Here is a 22,776-nt window from a genome sequence, read left to right on the forward strand (position 1 = left end):
TACTAAACTCCAGTTAGGTTTAGCAAGAGAATAGTTAATCAACGTGCTAGCTTTCCATCTGAATTCATGTATACGCATGAAATTGACAGTTTCATACAGTCTACGCCTGGGTCACAATGCATACTGCAGGAGGCATATCTGACAATATCTGCTTTTGGACCTTGGCAATGAGTGAGAAATTGAGTGTAAAGTTCGAGGTACTCACTGGCGCGCTATTTCGCAATCAAAATTTTTCAAACCATGTGTTAGTGAACTTTTAAACAGCCCTCCCGGCTGTTCTTCACTTCCTTTCTTAACGTTATTCAATAACTCAAAGCATGTCACCGGTTGTTGTCGTAACCAGCTGCAGTTTATTTGTACTGCTTCATTACATTACTACGTAAGTCTATATATAGCCCTAACCGTTTTCCAAAACCAATATTTTAAAAACATTCCGTTAAAATACCACCACCACCACCAAAACCACCACCGTCATCGTAATGTTATCGTCGTCGTCGTCATCATCATCATCATCATCATCATCATCATCATCATTTTTAATCATTTGCCACACAATAAAATTTCAATGTACAGTAAAAATACTTTGATAGGGCGTGGAGAGCTAAAAAACAACCAGGCTTACAGCAGAGGCCATCTCAGTCGTTAACATATATGATTTAAATTTTTAGCCTCGTTTGCGCACTTTTTTTTTAATGATATTTAATCATATTTATCTTAACCCTTGGAAGGTTTGGTAAACAAGGCAAAGTAATTATAAGCTGGATGCGATGAATGTTGCGTATCATGTTACAGATTGAAAATTTTCAGATAGAGCGGTTTTCAATAGCCCTTTTCAAGGTTAGGTTTTCTCATTTGTATTACAATGTAATCCAATAAGAATGCGAGGTCGCAATGTCGAGCTGAAAATTTAAAAACCCCGAAATTGCCTTACACGCATGCCAGATTATGTTGCAAAGCAAATGAGAAAAGTTAACCGTGAAAAGGGCCATTGAAACCAAACTCAAACCAATTACTTTCCAATTAGATTACTCAACAAATCTCAAAGCTTAGTTAAACCAAGACCAAAGTAATTACCTAATTACTTTCGACACTCAATTGAAAAGTGCTCTATAAATGTCACAGATGCAATCATTCAATGACGTATCCATTTTGCAACCTACACGGTGGGAGAGGTAGTCACAGTGCCACTAGTGATTTCAAGTTGGCCTGGGTACCATTGAATCCTGGCGGTCCTTTGGGACCTGGAATCTTAGTTGCGTTGATAACTTGGATGATACAAGGAAATTTGTTAGTGGCACTCGCAGAGCAGAGAGGTTACGGCCGCCTCTCGTCCCTGAGTGTCACTAGGTAATCAAGGATTAAGACGATTATCCAGCTGGTAAAGCAAGCGAACGTGCAAAGTAGACAAGCACTCGAAGCAAGCTAGGAAGCAAATCCAGATAACAAGCTGGAAAGCAAACAAACAAGCAAGCAAGCCTTGCAGAACGTAATCAAATAAAGAAGGTACACGAGAAAGCAAGCAAAAAAGTAAACAAGTAAGGAAACACTAAAATACACACAGCGTTGAGGCAACCTCTAAGGGAATTAGCTGTCGCCACAACACTCTGTGAAATTGACCCCTGGCTCACTTCCCGTCCAGCTGATTTCTTGTTGAACACAAGATAACACTGATTACGACTCAACTCTCCTACAATTTATTTCTCTGATCTTGCTCACGAACCATCAGTCAAATATCAAAGTAACGCTTTCTAATAATTTAATGTAAGGATTTGCGCAGTTCATATGAATTGAAGGTACAATTGCGGATAAGGTATTAATTTGCATATTTTCTTTTTACCATGGAAGCACTATGGAAACTGTTTTCTTTCCAAGTTTGTACCATATTTCTTGGTCACGGTCTGATCAAAGCAACGGTACGCAAGCAATAAAAATTGCAAAGATCATTTTAACCTTATAAAATTGAATTAATCAACAAAATTATACAAAAAACCTTAAAGATTATTACGCGATGTCTTAAAACAACAACTATAACTAGGTAACATTTAAGAATAAGGGCGGAGCGACTGGTTACGCCGTCTTCCACAAATGAATTTTAAGTCGTTTACAAGTCTCCGATCAGAGATTAATTAAAAAATGCCTTAAAAAGCGTTCGAAAAAATTGTGCCAAAATAAAACCTATTATTTGTACAGTGACAATGAGTAGTGAGGGGCGCATGATAGACGCGTTTTTGAGGCAACCTCGAGGGTCCTGTCTCTACCTCGAGAATGTACCTTGGTTGCGGCTGGTCACGTGACTGCTAGATTTTAGCAGATTCCGGAGATGTGATTAAAGGGAGGGGCTGGAAAGTTAAAGTTTGTCTCAGCACTGAGCTTGCCTACAGAGCCCAGTAGGGAGTGGAATTTGTAACCCTGCTATTGTGGATCGGCAAAAAACACCGCGAAGGCATTGACACATTCGATACCGGAGTTCAATACGTTCAATGTTCGGCTAAAAGGTTAGCTCTGCATTTAGCTGAATTTTCCCCGTCGATAGTTGGACGGTCTTTGGAATTTGTGGTAGTGAACAAATTTGGCAAAGAACTTGGAAATGACGACCACCACAATAAAATGGACAGCGCGGTGAATTTAATTCGATTTTTTATTTGGCAAAATCACAACGAAGGTATTTACTCGTTCTGTTAGAGTTAAATACGTCGTATGTTCACCTACAAATGTAGTTTTGAATTTGATTGAATTACTCTCATCGACAGTTTGACAATCATTCCATTCTCTTGCGGCGAAAAAATATTACGAAGAACTTGCTGAAATCAGTTCAACAACGTCTGCGCGCTGAATATTAAAGCTTGATTTAACTTAAGCCTATATTTTTCGATCGGCAAAATCAAAACGTCGGCATTGACGCATTCGTTTAGAGTTTGACACGTCCAGTGTTTAACCAAGAGACTAACTCTGAATTTAATTGAATTTATCGAATCGAAAGTTTGACGATCATTCGGTTCTCTTGCAGTGAAAAATGTAGTGAAAAATAAGCAAGCTTCCCTCTCAATCAACATCTCATACACATTAAAGTTCAGATGGAAACGAAGCACCAGGATCTCTGACAAATAACTTGTTTAACTTTCAAAATAACGTCTGTAAGGCAGCGCAACTTTCACCTCCATAGACAGTGTTGACAAAATTAAGTCAAAGATCCACCCTCTGTGCGGAGTTGATTTGTATACATAGGCACGTGACCAGCCGCAACCAGGGTACTTTCTCGAGGTAGAGAGAAGACCCTGGGAACGAGGTTGTTTTCCAGGGAGAACCATTTACATAAAGTGGGCAGCCAGAACACGATGACGTCGCAAGCCATCTTTCGTCACTGTCAAGTCGCCCACGATCAACGCGAGACGCACGTGACCTCCAGGAGAAAACACTTAACTAAAAACATAAACTTCACATGAACGCTAATTTTTAGGTAAGTGTTTTCTCCTGGAGTTCACGTGCGTCTCGCGTTGATCGCGGGCCACTTAACAGTGACGAAAGATTGTTTGTGACGTCATCGTGTTCTGGCTGCCCACTTTATGTAAATGGTACTCCCTCAAAAAGGCGTTTCTCATGTGCCCCTCACTACTACAATGTTTGTAGAAAAGTGTTCAAAGTTATTTATCAGTGGAGTGGAATGGTATGACTTCAATATGGACTGTGAAGATAAAAGCCAACCAAAAACAATCCAAAATAGAAAGGCACGCAGTTCCATGAAAGGTGGCGTAACTTGTTTTTAGATTAGGTCAAAAACGGCAACTGATGAAGTGCAATTTAATGCCAATAGCAATTTGTCTCTAGGTTTTGTTGTCAAGGGAAAACTTGAGAAAGCAATCACGGCAAAACATCGGCTCCTTATATCGGAAATTATACCACAAGCAAAACTGCAAGCAAGCAAACAGAACGCAAGAAATCAAGCATTTATGTATTACAAGTACTGAGAATATTCTGGTGATGTATGTTGTTGTTGTGTATATCATTACTGCGTGGAACGAGTTAAAAAGTTACTGATGTTTCTGTAACCTATATGTTCCCTTAAAAATTTGAATGGCCCATTGCTCTGCATGTTTTCTTAATGAAAATGCAATATTTCAGTGATTGGGTTAAGCCCGTACCCGAGCTCGTCATGGCCTTTGAAAAGTAAGCAAACAGTTACTGCTTTACTTTGGCGCAGTTTTAGTAAATTCTCATTTGTACCTTTCGATCAAGCTGAACGATTTCTTGTTGCACGTCAATTAGTTTTTCGTTTATACTTGCGTTCACTGCAGGTAAAAGGGCTGATAGACTGTCGATCCTTTTGGATGAAGTCTGTATTGCCAGCCACAGCTCTATTGCATTCTTTTCCTAAGGCAAAAAGAAAAAGAAACACCTTACCTTCTAACACCATAGCACCTTAGGCTTCTACTCGGTTTTAGCACTTCCGATCCCGGATATAACTCGCCGCCCACCGCTCCGACGAAAACCTGAAACTTATTGTAATTTCGTAGCAGATCTTGAAATAACTAGTGAGTACAGTGAAACCTCTATTAAGCGGACCCCCAATTAAGCGGGGACTTACCCTGGTCCCGAAATAGACTAATTTGGATATACTAAAATTCAGCCTAAAACAACAGACGAGTACGAGGCTCTGGGGAATTGAATACAGAGTTTGTGGGATTTATTGCCCAGAGCCTCGTTCTGAGGTCTATTGTGTTAGGCTGAATTTTAATATATCGAAATTGGTCTATTAACATGTTATATTTCCCTCTATTACGAACCCCTGTTCAGCGGACACCTCTATTAAGCGGACGCGGGTACTAAAATAAATTGTATTTGGCTAATTTCTATTGTTGAAACCTTTATCAAGTGGGCACCGGACTGAATTGACAATGTGGCATTAGATTTCGCCTTTGAAATAGTCGATTAAATGTCCCCGTATTATCGTTACTGTATGGAAAGGGCATTATTACAAACAAATTAAAGTTGGTAATGAAAGCTGATGAACTTGAACTCTGGATAGCTTTGTTAACAACCTGGAACTTAATTAAAGTACAGAGGAACCGTTGAATGTTAATACCTAACAAACATTGCGCAATTGTTATAAACCTTTTTTAAGCGGACACCCTCTATTAAGCGGACACTTGGGAAGAGGTTTCATTGTTTTTTAAAAGTGAGCCTCGCCAATGATCATAACTATCAATAGCTACCTGATTTGTGTCTGAAGACGTGCTGGATTTATTGCAATTTGCAGAAGAAATACTTCCTTCAATCTTGTTCATCTGAAATAAACCATGTCTTTTTAGTTTTTCCAAGAATTATACATAGGATATAAAAACGTAAAAAGAGCTAAATTTAAGTAATGATACTTATGTATGCTGTAAAAATACTGTGAAAACACATTTTGCAAATTAAATGAAACGGTGAAAGGAAAGTCAATCTTTGATTTGCTCTGCTGAAATCCGATCCAAGCCTTTGGGAAGATTTGACGAGTGAGCAGACTCTTCATGTTAATTTTTGGAACGATATGGGTCAACCCCAGTCTCTGTCATGTTTGTGGCAAAAAGAAAAAGCTTTTATTCATGGTTTACGTGCTCAGCGCAATATGCAGATGGAAGTGTCACATCTTACTAATATACTCACTCTGATTCTGAGATTCTCCAGCTCTGCCGACATCTGCAAGAAATGGGAAAAAATAATAATAAAGTAAAAAAGACCAACGATTAAGTGTGACAAAAATAAATAAGCTGTTACTTTTTCGATTGAACCAAGATTATTTGAATATACAGCGATCTTTAAATTCCTTTTAACCTCAACTTTTTAGCAATGATTAGGATCCATTTTTGTGTTATTTTTAATTATTTTCTGTATTTAGTGGTGCCAATCATCTACTGACGAACAAAATCGAATCTTGTTATTTTTCAACGCGCGTTTTATCTTGCGAATCTCGGTCTTTAACCTCACGTAAGCGTAGCTAAATAAATCACAGTCATCGATTATCTTAGAGATCAGATTTTCCCGTAAAGCTGCGGTTGACCCTGTAAAAAAGAGAAGTTAAAGAGAACAACGAGAGTGAAACAGGTCTTTGCCAATGTCATCCTACCAGAGATTGGCTGTCCTTGATTTCCTTCAGTTCGGATGCCAGGTCTGAATTGTTTTCTTTCATTACCTTCAGCTTGGAGGCCAGGTTTGCCCCTAAGATTCGGTAAAAGAAGAGAGAAAAAAAAAATGAACATTAAAAAAAGTAAGCATAGAAATAAGCAAATGGGCGAACAAACAGATGGGTAGCGGCAATTATCGGGTGAAGGTGATGTTGGCTTTGTTTTGTGACTTCGGGGAAAACGGCTGCGAAGGAGACTATTCGCCGAGTGACTTGCGCTTATCTTTATATATATATATATCTGTGTGTACGGTGGCGGATCTGGGAGAATATAGGGCCTATGAGCCAAAAATGTATATTCCTCCCCCCATTATTTCAATAAAATAGTGTTCATCTGTCGGTTCATTTACTATTATTAGGTAAATAGTATAGTTTGAATTTTCTTTTTTTCTGGATGTATATTTCACTTGTCATACACCGTATTGTAAGATCTTAGTTTTAGCATTTTAATATCAGATCTGTTTCGCTGAAATTAATATTCATGTTTTACTGATTTTCATTTTTTGTGTATCTTCCTCAGAAAATATGATCTGCCAAAGAGATTACACCAAACTTCTATGTATTTTTAATAACTGGTGTAATTTTGACACCGATCTGATTAAACTGATTCAAAATGCTTGGTATGGTCCAGAACAAATTTTTTTAAAGATATTTTAATAAAATGTAAATTACTTTTTGTGGTTACTGGAAGTAATCGTTATGTCATCGGGTCCGTTAGTAAGTAAGTAAGTAAGTAAGTAAGTATATACAGTACCGATCAAATGTAAGTTGACAGTCACTCGAAACTCGAAGGACTCGACTCGATCCTCGATCCTCGAAACTCGAAAACTTCGAGTATCGAGTCTCGAGTCGAGTCCTTCGAGTTTCGAGTCGAGTCGTTCGAGTATCGAGTCGAATCATTCGAGTTTCGAGTCGAAGTGACAAAGAATTTATCGCTCGATTGATTTTTCCGGTACGTGTCAATCTTTCGAGTCGCGACTCCAGAGGCGGTAGGCGACTCTACATTTGTAAATCGGTTGGCTTAGTTAAATCGATTGTTTTGTCCCTCGGTTGAACTTCTTTCGATCTGGAGTTAATTATCGTTCAATTCAGAGTAACAACAGAGTAACAGTTCTGAAGACGACGCTGAGTTTCGTTTAAATCAACTGTACGAAGGGCTCAATAGAAATCAGAAACGTTAACTCTCGAGGTGCGTACGCGACTCGATATCACCAGCTTCCAATCGGTTGTTGGTTTTGACGCTTGGTATGAACACATTTCTTTCGATTCAGAGCTATCTTTAATCCATTCGCTGATGATTTCACGGGAACTTTTCCGGTCAGTTTTCAATTCGAAGCTGGGTTTGTTTTTACGGCTCGATAGAAGGTGGAAACTCTCGAAGCGGGTTGTTTCCCGCAGACAAGAAAATGCACGTCAAAATTGAAAGATCTTATCTTCCGCTGAAGTTACATGTAAGAAAAATTGTTCGATTACCTATAATAATGTCACAAAAATTAAGATATATCAACTGTTAAAGCTGTTAAATAAAAAAAAATGAATAAATCAGTGGAAAACCTTTCTGCTTCATTCAATCTTGAATTTTACTAGCCGTGAGAAGCAACGATTCTGATTGGCCAGCCTGTAATTGTAAGCCAACAAAAAGAGTCAACACAGTCTTTTCGTCTGGGATCCGTCTAGGTTTTTTACGAAGGCACACGAAGTTTTGTTTGTAGTTTAAACCAAGTTGTTATGTTAAACATGCCTTAATGTAACAGAAGTTCACATGACATGAGTAATTTAATGCTGCCATGCAAGTTTCGCAGTTTCATCGAGTCGCACAAACATAATCGGCGAAAATCACGAAAATGAACATTATGCAAATTCAAGTAAGTAAGGTAGTCCGTGACTTCTTGGATCTCACGAAGCGAGGCCGAAAATACTTCGAGATTTGCTCAAGTTCTTTTGATCGATTTTCACCTTCAAAACGCGAGTTTTCGTGAAAATAACTACTTTTACTGTTTAAAATTGCTTCCGTTTAATTTGATATCTCTATTGGAGTGAAAAAATTGCGAAAACATGGCGTTACGGAGCATTACGAATGACTACTACGATCTCTAAGCGCTGACCGCACGAAGGACATTGCAGACTCGTTTTCCCACGCTCTTCGACATGACGTGACATCGTTTGGATAATCATATATGTTTGTGAGTGGCCGCAATGTTTTCTTAGTTTTCCATCTTTCTTTCTCATATAACCAGACATAGCTTTCACCGAATGTGCCAAAGTATTTTTCTCGAAGAATCTTGCAGTATTCTGAGCGGTTTGCGAAAGGCTTTGATTGGAAATACGATTGTTACGTGCCTTGAAAGCATCCATCGGGCAAATAAATACACATTCTCAAATTGATATGTACCGTTGTGGTTAATCACTATCCGGTAACCACATGTCTTCTCAGAGGGCTTTTGTTTCATATCGGCATTGCCCTTACGTCGACGCGGTTACTACTAAAGCTCATTAATTGGTACAAGAAAAAGCCCGTCTTCGGTGTCCCTCAATTTCAGTTACTTTTGGAGCATGTCAGTCATCCTGACCATCGTTAATAGAGGGAAATGGTTATGAAACTTAGCAAAGTTCTTTGTTGTTTGTTTTTGTTGGCTATTTTGGGCTTGACCCTGCGCAAAACCTGACAAATTAAAAAGGTGGTTATGTATGCTCATGCAACTAACCAATAGAAGCATCGCGATTATGTAATTCATACATAGTCAATGAGAAAAAACGGAAAAGATGTGCAGGGTCAAGGGCATTCCAACATAAATCTTAGCCTCTTTGTTTGTTTCTTTGAGGTTTACCAGGCTTCTTAACCATTCCCTCTATTAACTATGTCTCGAGATTTGATACTTTAGCGTAATTCACGGTTCTGCGGATATGAAACCTCCCGAGTCGCTTGCGAAAAGCGTTCCCTAGAATTGTCTTAATATTGCGACTAAATTATTTTAATTACAGCGGTTAGGAGTGAGTTGGTCGAACGTCAAGTAAAATTTGCATAAAAAAGATATGTTGAAATACATTTTTTCAGTACTCCTGATTTCACTCACCATGCACATCAGTTGAATCTTTTGAAGCAGTTAAGTTGTTTCGAGACAGCATCATTGTTAAAGCTAAAACCAAAGTGGCAACAGCAGTCAGGAAAGCAACAGCAACGACAGCGGCTGCAACTAACAGCATTGGACGGAATGCTACTGTATTCGGTTCTTTGGCTGGTTGTCGTTTCTTCTTTGTCTCGTGCGCAGATGTCTCAATGCTCGCTCGTTTTGTTGCAGGGTTTTCGCTGTTGCCATTTCCATCATCATAGGTTCTGGCCTCAGTTCCCTTTTTGGATTCCATCTCGAAATAAATGTTGTCTTTTCCGACTTCTGCTTTATCCATCGTTTAATGGTAAGGGATGTTCCTCTTCCACAGTAATATTGTAACTAGATGCCCAAACCTATGTCAAGCCCAAAACAATGCTTCCCCGAAATCTTTTTACTCCGTCATGTGATGAGGGTTTTTGACATTTGTTTTCAGTATTTGCATTCCAGATCGGAACAAGTAGAAACGCGTTGCTTTTCGGAATTTCCCTGAAGCAATTGTCTGGAGACAGTCACCAAAGGCTTTTTGTAACAAACAAAGATTATGTGCATTCTAGTTCGAAACCAGACGGTCATTAGTTCCATCGAACTTTTAAAAATCAAACTTGACCTAATGTTTGAAAAACATGCGCTGATAGCCGCTCACACTATATGCCAGCATAGTCACGGTACATCAACTCAGCGACCTTCACAACTTCAACGTTTTGATTGGTCACCTGGCGTAGGATATCCATCACTGTAGGTGTTACCGCCATATCGCGAAGCCAATCTCGATCGGTCTCCAAACATCGTTTAAAAAGGGAACAAACGTTAAAGTTTATTCACGACAACGAGTTTGACTGAAAATAGAACAAAAATAAACAATTATTTACAACATTAGACGGCTGAACGGACAAACCCCGAAAAACACAAACTTACAGCTTTTTCCCGAAATGAATGATTGACCTCTGGTGGACGATGATCGCGAAAGGGAAATTATAAGAACAGCGACGATGACTAGCTCTAATATAATTCGAAAGATGTTAGTTTGACCGTTGCCACAGAATTTAAACTACGTCTTATTAACATATTGACCTCACGCGCGCGCGAAAATATCAGATGTCCCGCGGGGCCTCTTGTAACCATAATTAGCAAGAGTGTTACATTCCCGCCCCTAAATGCGGCATTCTATAGCATTTACCAAACAATAGTGTAACATTCGCAGCTCGCGTGATAGTAAACTAATCGAAAGAACAAAACCTATTTTATAGTTCAAACGATACTGCTAAGTCAAAGAAGGGGATTCCCCTCTGATTTCGGTAAGGTTCTTTATCGCGGAGATCCACAGGAACTCCAACGTCATAGCCCGTTCGCTTTGTGATTTGCACACTGAGTCCCAAACAATTCCGCCATACTATGACTGGAGATGATCCAACACCTAATCAGCGGATTCAAGCAAGACAATTTTGTCGATTGGTCGTTGTAGGATCGATCCTTTGGTCTGCACCGTTACTCTTCGCACATAGCCATCTTGGGTGTTCCTATGAACATCCAAGATTCGACCAATCGGCCAGCAGCTTCGTGGGCAGCTCAGATCAGCTACTAAGACAATGTCGTCAACAGCAAAATTCCTCCTAGGCCTATTCCATTTTTGTCTCTCTTGCAGGGAAGGGAGGTATTCCTTGATCCACCTATGCCAAAATATGTCTGCCAGGTATTGAACCTGCCGGCAGCGTCTGCGAGAGTAAATTTCATCTTTGGAGAAGAGGCCAGGTGGTGCCGAAGGTCCTGAGCGAAGTAACAGCAGATGATTTGGTGTTAGGGCCTCCATATCTCTCGGGTCGTCTGAGACTTTAGTCACCGGTCTACCATTCACAATAGACTCCACTTCACACAACAACGTTGCCAAGCCTTCATCATCAAGGATCTGCTCCTTTGTCAAAGCGCCCATAACCTTTCTCACCGTCCTAATGCAACGTTCCCAAATTCCACCATGGTGAGAACCTCCTGGGGGGTTGAACGTCCATGTAACATTCTGTTGTAGCAGAAATTCGCCAATCTTGTGTTGGTTCCAGCCCTCGATCGCTTCACGCAATTCCCTTTCCCCACGAACAAAGTTTCCACCATTGTCTGATCTCACTTCTTCGGGTTGTCCCCTTCGAGCAATGAACCGTCGCATTGCGTTGATAAAGGAGTCTGTATCAAGACTGTGGGCGACCTCCAAGTGTATGGCTCTTACGGACAAACATGTGAACAAGACCCCATATCTTTTCACAAGGCTTCTTCCTCTCCGCACAACGAACGGGCCAAAACAGTCGACTCCTACAAACGTGAAAGGCGGTTGCTCAGGTGTCACGCGGTCTGTAGGCAGATCTGCCATTTGCTGCTCCCCTAATGGCGCTTGCCTCCTTTTGCAGTCGAAGCAGCCGCGTAGCACCCTCTTCACAGCAGTTCTCGCTTTAAGGATCCAAAACCTTTCACGAATCAAGGACAGCACATGTTCCAGGCCTGAATGACCCGACTTTAGATGATAGTGGCGCACGATCAAATCGACAACGTGATGTTTCTTGGGCAGGATTAGTTGGTGCTTGGCGGCATTTGGTATGGAAGCTTGCGTCAAACGTCCTCCGACATACAGTAAACCATCAATTTTCATTGGTGCAAGCTTGTAAATCGCACTCGTTTTCTTAACCAGTGATTCCTGCACTTTGCAACGCTTTGAGCGATTGCCTGCTCCTTTCTGTTCGAGACGGGACATTTCTTCTTCAAAGCTTTGACGTTGAACGAATTTTAGAACTTCTTTCTCTGCTCTGTTAATCTCATCCACATTGATAGACTCACTCTCCCTGCCAACGGTGAATTTCAGTGTTAACGTCGACCCCCTTTTACGCCTCTCGCACGATGCTCTCAGTCCGTCCCGATAGCGCAGGATCCAGGCCATAATCTTCTTGAGTCGAGACCATGAAGAGAATCTCTCGAGCAATTTGTTTATACTATTTGTTCCAGAGTCCGATACAGCGGAAAACGTGCGAGTTTCCCTCTTGATCTCAGGGTCGTCGTCAGGTATTTCTCGGACGGTAGTCGGCTGTGTAGGCCACCTTGACTCCTTTTGCCAAAGGAAATCGGGACCGCGTATCCAACGATTCTTCTTAATAAGCGAGTCTATTGCCAGACCTCTTGAGGCGTCATCTGCCGGGTTCGCTTCGGTGTTCACGTACCTCCACTGAGACGGGGAAGATCCATCATGTATGATCGCCACTCTGTTAGCAACGAAGGTGTGAAATCGCTTGTCATTGCTTCTTATGTAGTTCATCACACAGGTACTGTCTGTCCAAAACACGGACTCGTGTATTGGAAGGTCAATCTCTCGTCTAATAATTTTGTCCAGCCTTGATGCAAGAACAGCTGCTGACAATTCTAGCCTTGGTATCGTTATGGACTTCAGCGGAGCAGTACGCGCCTTTCCCATCACAAATGAACAGTGAATTGTACCCTTGTCATCCATAGATCTGAGATAAGAGACTGCACCGTAGCCTTGTTGCGAAGCGTCTGAGAAGTGGTGTAGTTGCAGCGACGCAGTTCTCCCGAAGTTCTGGGGCTTAAAGCAGCGATCAACTGAGAAGCGTTCGAGCTTGGGTAGATCTTTCAACCATTTAAGCCAACGTTCCTTTTCCTCGGTAGGGATTGGGTCATCCCACTCCAATCTCTTTCGGCATAAATCTTGCAATATCGCTTTGGCTGGGAGTATCACTGGGGCTGCAAACCCAAGCGGATCATACACTGAGGAAACGACAGATAGCAATCCTCTTCTTGTGAGGGGCTTGTCGTTGACTTCGTCTTGAAACAGAATATGTCGCCTTCTACGTCCTAACGGACCCCAAGAGCACGCTCAATGGGCATTTGATCATCAGGAAGGTCTTTGAATGATCCGGCTCTGTCAGACTCAGGTAATGATTCGATAAGTTTGCGAGAGTTCGAGACCCATTTAGTCAGATTAAAGCCTCCCCTTTCTAGCAGTCCTCTGAGGTCAGCGGTCAGACGGATAGCTTCACTCTCGCTAGGTACAGATTTCAGGCAGTCATCTACGTAAGAGTTTCTTCTGACTGTATTGATCACCTCGAAATCGAATCGTTGAAAGTTGTCCTCGGCCGTCTTTCTAAGAGCGAAGTTTGCACAACTTGGAGAGGAGACGGCGCCGAAAAGATGAACTGTCATCTGGTATTCTTCGGGTCGTCTTTGGAGATCGTTATCGGGCCACCACAAGAAACGCAGTACATCAGAATCGTCTGGGCGAACACGGACCTGGTAAAACATAGATTCGATGTCGGCGATAATAGCAGTTCGCTCTTGTCGAAAACGAGTCAGAACACCAATCAGGGTATTGGTCATATCTGGGCCTTGCAACAGCACATCGTTAAGGGACACGCCCTTGTACTTCGCTGCACAGTCGAACACTACTCTAACTTTCTCGGGTTTCTTCGGATGAAAGACTGGGTGGTGCGGCAAAAACCAGGTAGCCTCGCCTGATCGACAAAGCCGATTATCTGGGACCTTTCTGGCATATGCTTTGTCAAGAAGATTGTCTATGCTGGCCGAGTATTTCTGGAAGAGGACTGGATCTTTGACGAGTCTCCTTCGTAGCAGTTCCAGACGGTGTACAGCTAGTATTCTGTTATTTGGCAGGCAGAGTGGAGAGTGTCTCCACGGCATCGCGATCTCATAGTGGCCTTCGTTTAGAACAGCAGTGGATTCCATGACGTTTAGGGCTCTCTTGTCCTCAAGTGACATCGCTTTCTCATTGTCGAGCAGAGAATCGTTGAACTCCATGTTGCAGAACCTCTGAAACTGTTGATCAAGGGCAGTGTCCGCTCGAACAAAGTTTGAAGTACGTTTAGCGCTTCCGTTCCTGCCAAGTGGGCCATTGATGGCCCAGCCCAGCAACGTTTTAGCCGCATATGGACCTCCATTCTGACTCTCTCTAACTTCTTTCGGTTGTAAAGCTTTAGGAACGTCATGGCCTATGAGTAGCCCGACATCGGCATTGATCTCCGCGACCGTTACCCCCTTCAGATGCGGCCACCTGTCAACGTCTTCCTGGCGAGGGACGCTCTCTGAGGCCACTGGAAGTCTAGGTGTAGAAAATACAAAGGGCAGCTCAATGAAATTGTCTTCCTCTAAGTCGAAAACTTCCAACTGGACAAGTTCGCACTTTCTCGTACTACCCTCTCTCTCCATTGTTGTTAATGATATGGTGGTGTTGATGCCTTTAACCCCGAGCCGCTTCATTAGCTGTTCACTGCAGAAGGATGTGTTAGAGCCACCATCCAGAAAGGCATATGTGTGTACAGTGATGTCACTCCCTTTGGCTCTCACTTTCACAGGCACTACCGGTAGCCCTGTCACTGAGCCTCCGACCCCAGAAAAGGCACATTGCAACTTGTCGACATTAACATACGCACTCTGGGTTCCAACATCTGGCTGCGTTCCGCTGGTAGCACGCACAGCTGATGGATGCAGGAATGTCGAATGCTTGTCTTCGCAGCCATCCACCTTACAAAAGTTGGCCTTTGGGCACGCTGCAGCATAATGACCCGGGATCAAGCAGTTGTAGCAAAGCTCTTTCTCTCTTGCAATCTGGTATCTATCACTGACGTTTCTCCTTCTGAAGTCTTTGCACTGGGACAACCAATGAGCAGCTTTACACAATGGACAGCTGAGGGTGGGTTCCCTGGGTCCTAACACCAAGGTGTCATCCGACACGCCACCGTCAGTACTACTACTGAGGTTATGGGCGTCAGCCGCAAACGAGGAGTCTTCTATTTCCTGGTATTTTTCCGTCAAGGACACTTTTGCTTTTCGGCTCGCTGATAATGTCTCCAAATATCGGGTGCGTTAGTATGCGGGCTTTCTTCTCTACGAAATCAGCAATGTCAGCAATCGTCACCTCCCTTGCCTTTGCCTCCGTTATTTCATCTGCAACTTCGCGCCATTTCTGTCGTAGGCTGAAAGGAAGTCTGGCCACATAGCCAGAAATTCCATACAGCATGGCTGCCAAGCATGCGCAGGGGGCACACATGTGGATTTAAATATGGCGGCCGAACATAGAGAGAGTGTGGAGAGTAATGTAAACTTTGCCAGTTTTTGCTAATGTTGCCTAAAACACAGCTTTCCCCAGCTTAAAAATGCGAAACACAATGTATAAACAACAGTTTATTCGAACAACATGCGATGATAAAATTGTTTTAGTCGGTGCCTTTTACTGGTACGTAACCTCAGAAATAAGCGTACCTTTCTCCCATAAGTCTCTGTAAATGGTGGTTACCTTCATATTTTCTTAAGCTCTTGATGCAAAGATCGTCGTACCGACACATTTCCCCAGCATTGCATTCGAAAGATAAGATGAAAAGCTCGCCAATTAAGATATCTTCTCCCATATAAACAGCAGCTAAGGCAGTGCCATTTCAAGATAAAAAGTGCTATTTTCTGTAAATGTCATCAACGAAGTGAGAGCCATTACACTGAGGCAAGAATGGCCGTTGCTCCTGTCTGTTTTCGTTCTCTTCGACAGCCATTTTGTTTTTCCTCGTTTCCTTGGTCAGTGGTGTTCCCTCTTGCAATAGGAAAGCCGCTGAACATGAGAACCGGCAGGATTTGGAAAAAAAGCGGGAAGATTGCGGGAAAATCTTGGGAAAATAAAATATTTATAAATGCCATGTCTGAACTACCACCAAATAAATCATTTCAACCTTGGAAAATCGATATTGTAGATAAATCTTTGCAATACGCAAGAAACATAGCAACAAGAAAGGTAGCCTTAACAATTTCTTTGGCATATTCAACCATTAAAGAGTGGTATTATCTTGTGAGGGAGCAAGAAAAGTTTCAAGCAGCGGGTCAAGATGCTAATTCCTCTCATCAAGAAGGTGAGTAATTTTGTCCTGATATTTACAACCTTGTAAACTTTTTGGTATATTTTCTTAACCTTCTCTGGTGATTCCTTGATAAGAAGGTAGGGGTGGTAGAGAGTGAAAGGGGAAGGGAATATCCATAAGATGAAAGATACAAAGTAACATAACATAAAAAAATATATATATAATCATCACCAACATTTCAGCTGCATAAAATGTACTTCACGAGGCCTTAACATGACCCTGATGAAGGCCAGTCTATCCAGCTAAAAAAAGGTGATGTGAGAGCAAAATACATCATTTTTGTCCTCATTATTTTGTGATCTACCATACACTTTATTATCAACAGGATCTCCTTTTTTCAGTGGATACTTTTTTTGTGGGTTCAAATCTCACTCACCTTTAATTTTCTTTTAAATATATATTCAGTCAATATGATTATTTACAGTGTATAAAGCCAGGATTCTCTTCTATACTGTCCATTGATTGATTGATTTATGCCTGAGAGTATGTTTGTTTTTATTGATTATTTTTTTAAATTTTCTTTTAGAGACTACAAACAACTCTGAGAATATCAACTTCCTCTGGAACTATAGAGGCCTCTAGGGAATTCTATATACCAAAAGCAATGGGAAGGCCAAGTTTTACTATGTCAATGATGGAAGAAAGCTAATGTTTCCAGATTTAATTGATATGTGTACACCAGCACATGCATTTGTAATCAAAGATGACATGGGTACACGCCAAAATGTCCATGAGCAGTTTGCAAAAAGAGCAGCAAATGTTCTATCACTGTATCGCACAAATAAAGGTAAGAGAAACTGGGAGCAATTGGATGAGAAAACATTGAAATTTCATTTACATGAAGACCAATTAGCTTCTTTTCAAGAGGTTGAAGATGAGGTAGTTTCTCTACAAAATGATCTACAAGAATGGAAAGCAGCACATGCAAACCTGGAGGCAGAAAAAAAAAACCTTTTTGATGAAATGAAGGACACTATCAACAGAATGGGTAAGGAACTATGTCAACTTCAAAATACCAACAATCAACTTCAAGAGTATATCAAATGCCTTGAGAAAGATGAAGGGTTTTCCTACAATGGAAAAAAAATTTCTGAGACTAAGAACAGACAGCGCACATTGAAGGCTTTCCTGACTAGAGCTGAAACAGCTTTGTGGTTTTCACAAGCATTTGGCCTTCATGTTGAATCACTTAGAGTTAAAGAGGCAGACACAGGGAAAACATACGAAGTAAATGTTGAAACCAAAGCACAAAAATCAGGCGAATGTTCAAATCCTGTTACTAACATAAACGATTCCGACATGGAAAAAGTTGAACAAATTCTTTATCTTCTTGATAAATTCTGTGTCAGTGATGAATTTTACCACGAATTTAGCATGATTGAAAATGGTCTTCCAAGATCTTATCTGATTAAACAATGCAGAAATGATCTGGACAAACTTTGTCATGTGACACCTACTCCTGGAACAAATGAAGGTGCACAAGTATCATTTGAATCACTTCTCTTGCAGCAAATTTCAGCTTTTAAAAAGGAAAATCCAGAGTTTGATTTTGGCAATGAAACACTAAAAATAAAAATCAGTGGGGATGGAGCTAAAATGACACAGAAATCTAATTACATTCTTCTCTCTTGTGCACTACTCCAGAAACAAGACGAAGTTATGTCTGCCAAAGGAAATCATACCATTGCAGTAGTCAATGGTAGTGAAAAGTATGAAACACTACAGGTATCTTTCAAGACTACATTTTCAGAAATAAATTCTCTGATTGACAAAGGCACTATTAGTGTTGATGGTCAAGAAGTTAAGCTTGAGTTTTTCCTAGGAGGGGACTATAAATTTCTACTGACAGTCATGGGACTTAAGGGGGCTACATCTTTATATGCCTGCCTATGGTGTAAAATCCATAAAGACAAAAGGTGGGAAACAGACAAGCATTTCCATCACTTTAATTCACCACCAATGATGAGAACACTATTGGAAATTAAGGAGCTGGTGAAGAAAGGAAAAGGTGATTACTGCTGTGTGAAGGAACCACTTTTGAACATAGACCTTGACCATGTCATTGTAGATGAGTTACACCTGCTGCTACGTGTAATGGATGTGATGCTAGACAACATTATCACCGAAGTCATTGACTGGGATAAGATTGAAGATTTCGAAAAATCATCCAAAGAGCCTCAAGGCATCCATTTGAAAAAGCTCGTGAGTGAGATCAGATCCTATGGTGTGGGTTTTGATGTTTGGGAACTCCGAAATCCAGCTGACAATAAAGGCACTGGAAAGTATGAATTTACAAGTCTGTTTGGAAACGACAAGAAGAAAATTCTCTCCTTGCTACCAGAAAATCTCTGTAAAGTGCTGCAGCCAAATACCTGCACTGAAATATCCAAGGTGTGGAGTGATTTCAGAAGTTTGTATGAAGACATAAATTTCTGGTCCTCAGACAAATCTGTTGACACTTTTTGGCACAAGGCACAAAACTGGTTGGAGACCTTTATTTCTCTCAGAGGAAAGAGAATTGGCTATGAAAGAAAGAGAATTACTCCATATATGCATGTACTTTTTGCTCATGTCCCTTATTTCCTCCATACACATAAATCTCTAAAAGTATTCACTGGTCAAGGAGTTGAGAAAAACAATGACTCAGCAAGGAATGTAGTGCTTCGAAAATCAAACCACTTTGACTCAGTTGGAGATATTCTTAGACTTGAAAACAGACAATGGCTTCTAAGAGAAAGAGAAAGAGCAAGCAGAAAGTACACAAAACACAATTCTCAATACTGGGAGCAAGAAATCAGTGTCAAGCGTGCGGGTAAAAAGAGACAACCTGAAGCAAACATACCCAACATGGAAAGCAACAACTCGCCAGACACATCTACATCACAAGTTCAGAATGAACAACCCCAAGCAAGAAATGGCACAGATCATGAAAGGCCAGGAAATAAAAGAAAAAGGCATATAGACGATGGGGGAAAAGGAAACAGAAAAGGGAAAGGAAAGGGTAAACAAACAAAACAGAAAAAAAAAAGAGTCTAGCCTGAGCAGCTACAAAGCATGCACATAAACAGAGGAATCTTCAAAATATAAACAAATATAAACAGCAATTTCAAAGCCTTTATGTAACTTTCTGACTTGACATAACAACATAATTTCTTAGAAGCAGGGTTATTAATGCGCTTAATAAGCAGGGTATTAGCTTGTACCTAAACCCATCTAAAAGCATGCATTCACATTCTCAGTTTCAATCACAATACTGCAATTGAGCGCTTGTTAAAACTTAAACTTACTTTTTCGAGATGGTATCTGGACTTAGGTACAAGCTTCCCCTCCACAAGTTTATGTGTCTGTGGTCCCAAGCTCACAAAAGGTTTTGCTCTAATTGGAAATATGACTTGTGTGCCATCTCCAAGGTTGTCTATGTAAGAGTCCCAGTTGGGACATTCTTTTAAAAAAGAACAGCGGTAAAAGTCAGTCTTCTCTAACAAAGTACAACCAGATTTTGTGCTGGGTCTTCCTCGTCCTCTAAAAATATAATTAAAGACATCATGTCTAATTTCTACTACAGTTGTGGCTGAGGCTGTCTGATGTTTGCTCTTGAGATGCTGGAGAATAGCAACTGCCAGTAGATCAGATCCCTCTTTAATTCTTTCCTCTGAGGGTTTGGACATTCTAAATGCCCTAAAGAAAATAGTTGGGATCCATTATTGTCTAAAATACATGCAATATTTTTGCAGAAAGTGAAACAATAACCAAATAAAAACACTAACAAAATTGCTTATAATGCGAAAGATGACATAAAATTGTTATCTTCTCTTCTCGTGTCCCAAACTATTTCGTACTAGATCGAGGAGTAGTAAAAAATTAAGTTCGTACGTTTAATTTTGACTGGACAAAATAATGCTAAAAGAAGCACCTTATTGCGGTTTTATTAAGGTTTTCCTCCACTTCCCACGTGTCCTCCAGCGAACTGTACCCTTTCCAACGAATTAGGTACTCATTCTTAAAGACAAAATACATAGAACACTTGTTTATGTGTGCGGTAAAAAGTGTACACAAGGTTATCAATTCATTAGTGACGTTACGTGCTGCAAACAAGCGTCTTATTTACCTTTCCTTTATTTCTCCTGCAGCTTAAAACTCTTTCCACTTGAAAGTAAGGGCCTTTTTTCCTTTTCCACTGACTCTCAATGAAATCTGCCGTATTGAGAGCATTTAAGCTCCGATAATAGCCTTGGGAATGCTTTCCTCTTCGTTTATCCGCCATCTTGAATGCAGAAATTTACGCGCCCGCCGTTCGAGCCGCTGACTGTACGGGATTTCTGGCTATGCACTACTTTCTTTAGACTGTCTGGGTTCTCAATCTTGCTTAGGTATCCGATCTCATTCAATGTGTTCTTGCAGGTTGACAAGAGAGCAGAAAACGACTGTAATGCTGCCCCATCTTCCGCTTTTATCGCTGGTCCATTAGTTACGCGTTCTACATAAGCAGAAGCAATCTTGTACGGCTGCCCATACCGTTTAGCGAGCAGTTTTCGAGCCTCTCGATACCCTTCCACTGAATCCATTGCTAGACAACTACGCATCAACTCCTGAACGTCGCCCGCCGTGTACTGCACGAGGTAGTACATTCTCGCACTATAGCTCGTGGTCTTTGCCACGATCATGCTCTCAAAGGCTCTAATAAAGCGGCAATACTCTATAGGATCGCCGGTAAACGTGGGAACTTCAAGTTGTGGCAAAGTTAGAGCTAAAGTGTGAAGCTGTTGTTGCTTTAGCAGTTGTTGCACTTGCTGGTTTTGCTGTTGCTGAATATTTAGCATGTTACGATTCTGCTCCTGCTGTTGACGTTGCAAATCCAATAATAGACGTAATCCCTCTTCACTTGAAGTGGAATATTGAGATTCTCTGTCCTCAAATGCACGATGCCGAAATTCTTTAACATTTACTTCAGCTACCGGGTGATGTGTGATCCTGATAGGGAGTTCTTGACCTGCCCTGGGCTCTTTAGTTAAACAGGATTCAACTTTTACGGCAGGTGCCGAATTTCGAAAGCCTTCTTTCGCCCGACGCTCTGGAATCCCGGCTTCGGCTTCTGCGAGGGCGCGCTCTTCAGCTTTGGCTTTAGCTATTTCAGTCTCAAGTGCTAACTCTTGCTTTCTTTGTTGCAGGCGTAATTCTTCCTGTTGTAAGGCTTGCTGTTCTCGTAGCATGGAGGCTTCGGCCGTTAAAGATGCTCTTTTTGCCGCCGCTGCTATCCTAGCGCTACTGACCGAACTTCGTCTGGAAGATCTGGAGCTTGCTCTTGAACTGGCCTTAGATTTCTGCGAAACCTTTGATGTAGCTCGTGAGCCAACGTTGGTAATTAAGTCCTCGGGGTCCAAGTTCGACAGATTAGTTGCTCTCGACGGTTGTTTAAATTTCTGTATCCAATCCTCGATAATTCTTTTGGAATCGCTAGCAAGAAGCATTGTAATTTCGTAGTATTCAAGTGAATCCTCGATCTCGTTTCGATCATCCAGTTGATTATGATACGCTTGGTGCGCTGCTTCGAAGCCTGTTATCGCTTCGTCTAACTCTGCAAGCTTTTGTTCAATGTCGTACGGGTTGCCAAAATCTGACATCATCTCTCTCGCTTCATTTCGCCTACGGGTAATAACTCCTTTAGCGGCGCTTCTAGAGGCCTTCAAACGACGATTTCGCTCGTATGTGACTTGGGGTTGATCGATAGTGACACTAGGATGTCTCATCCGAACTCCGCCGGTTGCATCTTCCGCTGCTTCAGTCGCCGAATTTACTCCACGATCCACAGCCATCTCAAACATTAAGGAAAGCTTCAAACAATGTTACCGCCATATCGCGAAGCCAATCTCGATCGGTCTCCATACATCGTTTAAAAAGGGAACAAACGTTAAAGTTTATTCACGACAACGAGTTTGACTGAAAATAGAACAAAAATAAACAATTATTTACAACATTAGACGGCTGAACGGACAAACCCCGAAAAACACAAACTTACAGCTTTTTCCCGAAATGAATGATTGACCTCTGGTGGACGATGATCGCGAAAGGGAAATTATAAGAACAGCGACGATGACTAGCTCTAATATAATTCGAAAGATGTTAGTTTGACCGTTGCCACAGAATTTAAACTACGTCTTATTAACATATTGACCTCACGCGCGCGCGAAAATATCAGATGTCCCGCGGGGCCTCTTGTAACCATAATTAGCAAGAGTGTTACAGTAGGTACAATTTCTCAATCAAAAGCTCAATTAGAAACCCTGTGAAAGCTTTCGGAAAAACACTTATTAAGAGAAAAAGTCTAATCAAAGGTGTAAATTATGGGAGTTCTTGTGTTTCAGAGGCAAAGTCGTGTTTCAGTGTCCGTAGCCCGAGGGCTCGGGCTCCCCAGCTAAGTTTGGTTCGTTCATTTTGACTGCTGAAGTACTTCTTAGTCCCTCGACGTAAATATTGCTATATCAACTGCCAATCAGAAAATTGTTCGTATCATTCATTTTGCCTTTTATTTATTTTTTTGTGATTGTTACATACCTTTTCCTGTTATTATTTTGATCTCGAAATGAAAAAATGAAATTTT

General features: G+C 41.2%; 5 protein-coding genes across 7 annotated transcripts; 1 reads left to right on the forward strand and 4 right to left on the reverse strand.

Annotated features, from left to right (window-relative positions):
- Positions 1–327: 327 nt before the first annotated feature.
- On the reverse strand, positions 328–9,567 carry LOC110043184 (uncharacterized). 2 transcript variants are annotated; one of them, XM_089291236.1, is made up of 6 exons: positions 9,235–9,567; positions 6,104–6,195; positions 5,644–5,676; positions 5,211–5,282; positions 4,222–4,368; positions 328–1,265 (listed from the first exon to the last, which is right to left on the reverse strand). In XM_089291236.1, exons 1-6 carry the CDS (start codon positions 9,563–9,565, stop codon positions 1,197–1,199), a joined length of 744 nt encoding a protein of 247 aa, XP_089147362.1. In that variant the 5' UTR covers positions 9,566–9,567; the 3' UTR covers positions 328–1,196. The 2 variants fall into 2 exon arrangements, with proteins under 2 accessions (XP_089147362.1, XP_089147361.1); XM_089291235.1 differs by having other exon boundaries at positions 328–1,447.
- Positions 9,568–10,684: 1,117 nt separating this feature from the next.
- Positions 10,685–12,751, reverse strand: LOC149110702 (uncharacterized). Its single transcript, XM_089292319.1, has one exon. The coding sequence runs from the start codon at positions 12,749–12,751 to the stop codon at positions 10,685–10,687; it is 2,067 nt and encodes a 688-aa protein (XP_089148445.1).
- Positions 12,752–13,111: 360 nt separating this feature from the next.
- On the reverse strand, positions 13,112–15,818 carry LOC149110703 (uncharacterized). The gene is made up of 2 exons (XM_089292321.1): positions 15,764–15,818; positions 13,112–15,110 (listed from the first exon to the last, which is right to left on the reverse strand). The coding sequence occupies exons 1-2, from the start codon at positions 15,816–15,818 to the stop codon at positions 13,114–13,116; spliced, it is 2,052 nt and encodes a 683-aa protein (XP_089148447.1). The 3' UTR covers positions 13,112–13,113.
- A 648-nt stretch (positions 15,819–16,466) lies between these two features.
- On the reverse strand, positions 16,467–22,732 carry LOC149110704 (uncharacterized). 2 transcript variants are annotated; one of them, XM_089291174.1, is made up of 3 exons: positions 20,287–20,508; positions 20,092–20,177; positions 16,467–19,856 (listed from the first exon to the last, which is right to left on the reverse strand). In XM_089291174.1, exons 1-3 carry the CDS (start codon positions 20,440–20,442, stop codon positions 19,424–19,426), a joined length of 675 nt encoding a protein of 224 aa, XP_089147300.1. In that variant the 5' UTR covers positions 20,443–20,508; the 3' UTR covers positions 16,467–19,423. The 2 variants fall into 2 exon arrangements, with proteins under 2 accessions (XP_089147300.1, XP_089147298.1); XM_089291172.1 differs by lacking the exon at positions 20,092–20,177 and having other exon boundaries at positions 19,676–19,856; positions 20,287–22,732.
- On the forward strand, positions 16,827–19,214 carry LOC149110705 (uncharacterized). Its single transcript, XM_089291158.1, has one exon. It carries the CDS (start codon positions 16,827–16,829, stop codon positions 19,212–19,214), a length of 2,388 nt encoding a protein of 795 aa, XP_089147284.1.
- Positions 22,733–22,776: the final 44 nt, after the last annotated feature.

This window comes from Orbicella faveolata, unplaced genomic scaffold (genome assembly GCF_042242905.1).
Source record: "Orbicella faveolata isolate gen_17 unplaced genomic scaffold, um_ofav_v1 contig_24, whole genome shotgun sequence".
NCBI classification, from domain to species: Eukaryota; Metazoa; Cnidaria; class Anthozoa; order Scleractinia; family Merulinidae; genus Orbicella; species Orbicella faveolata.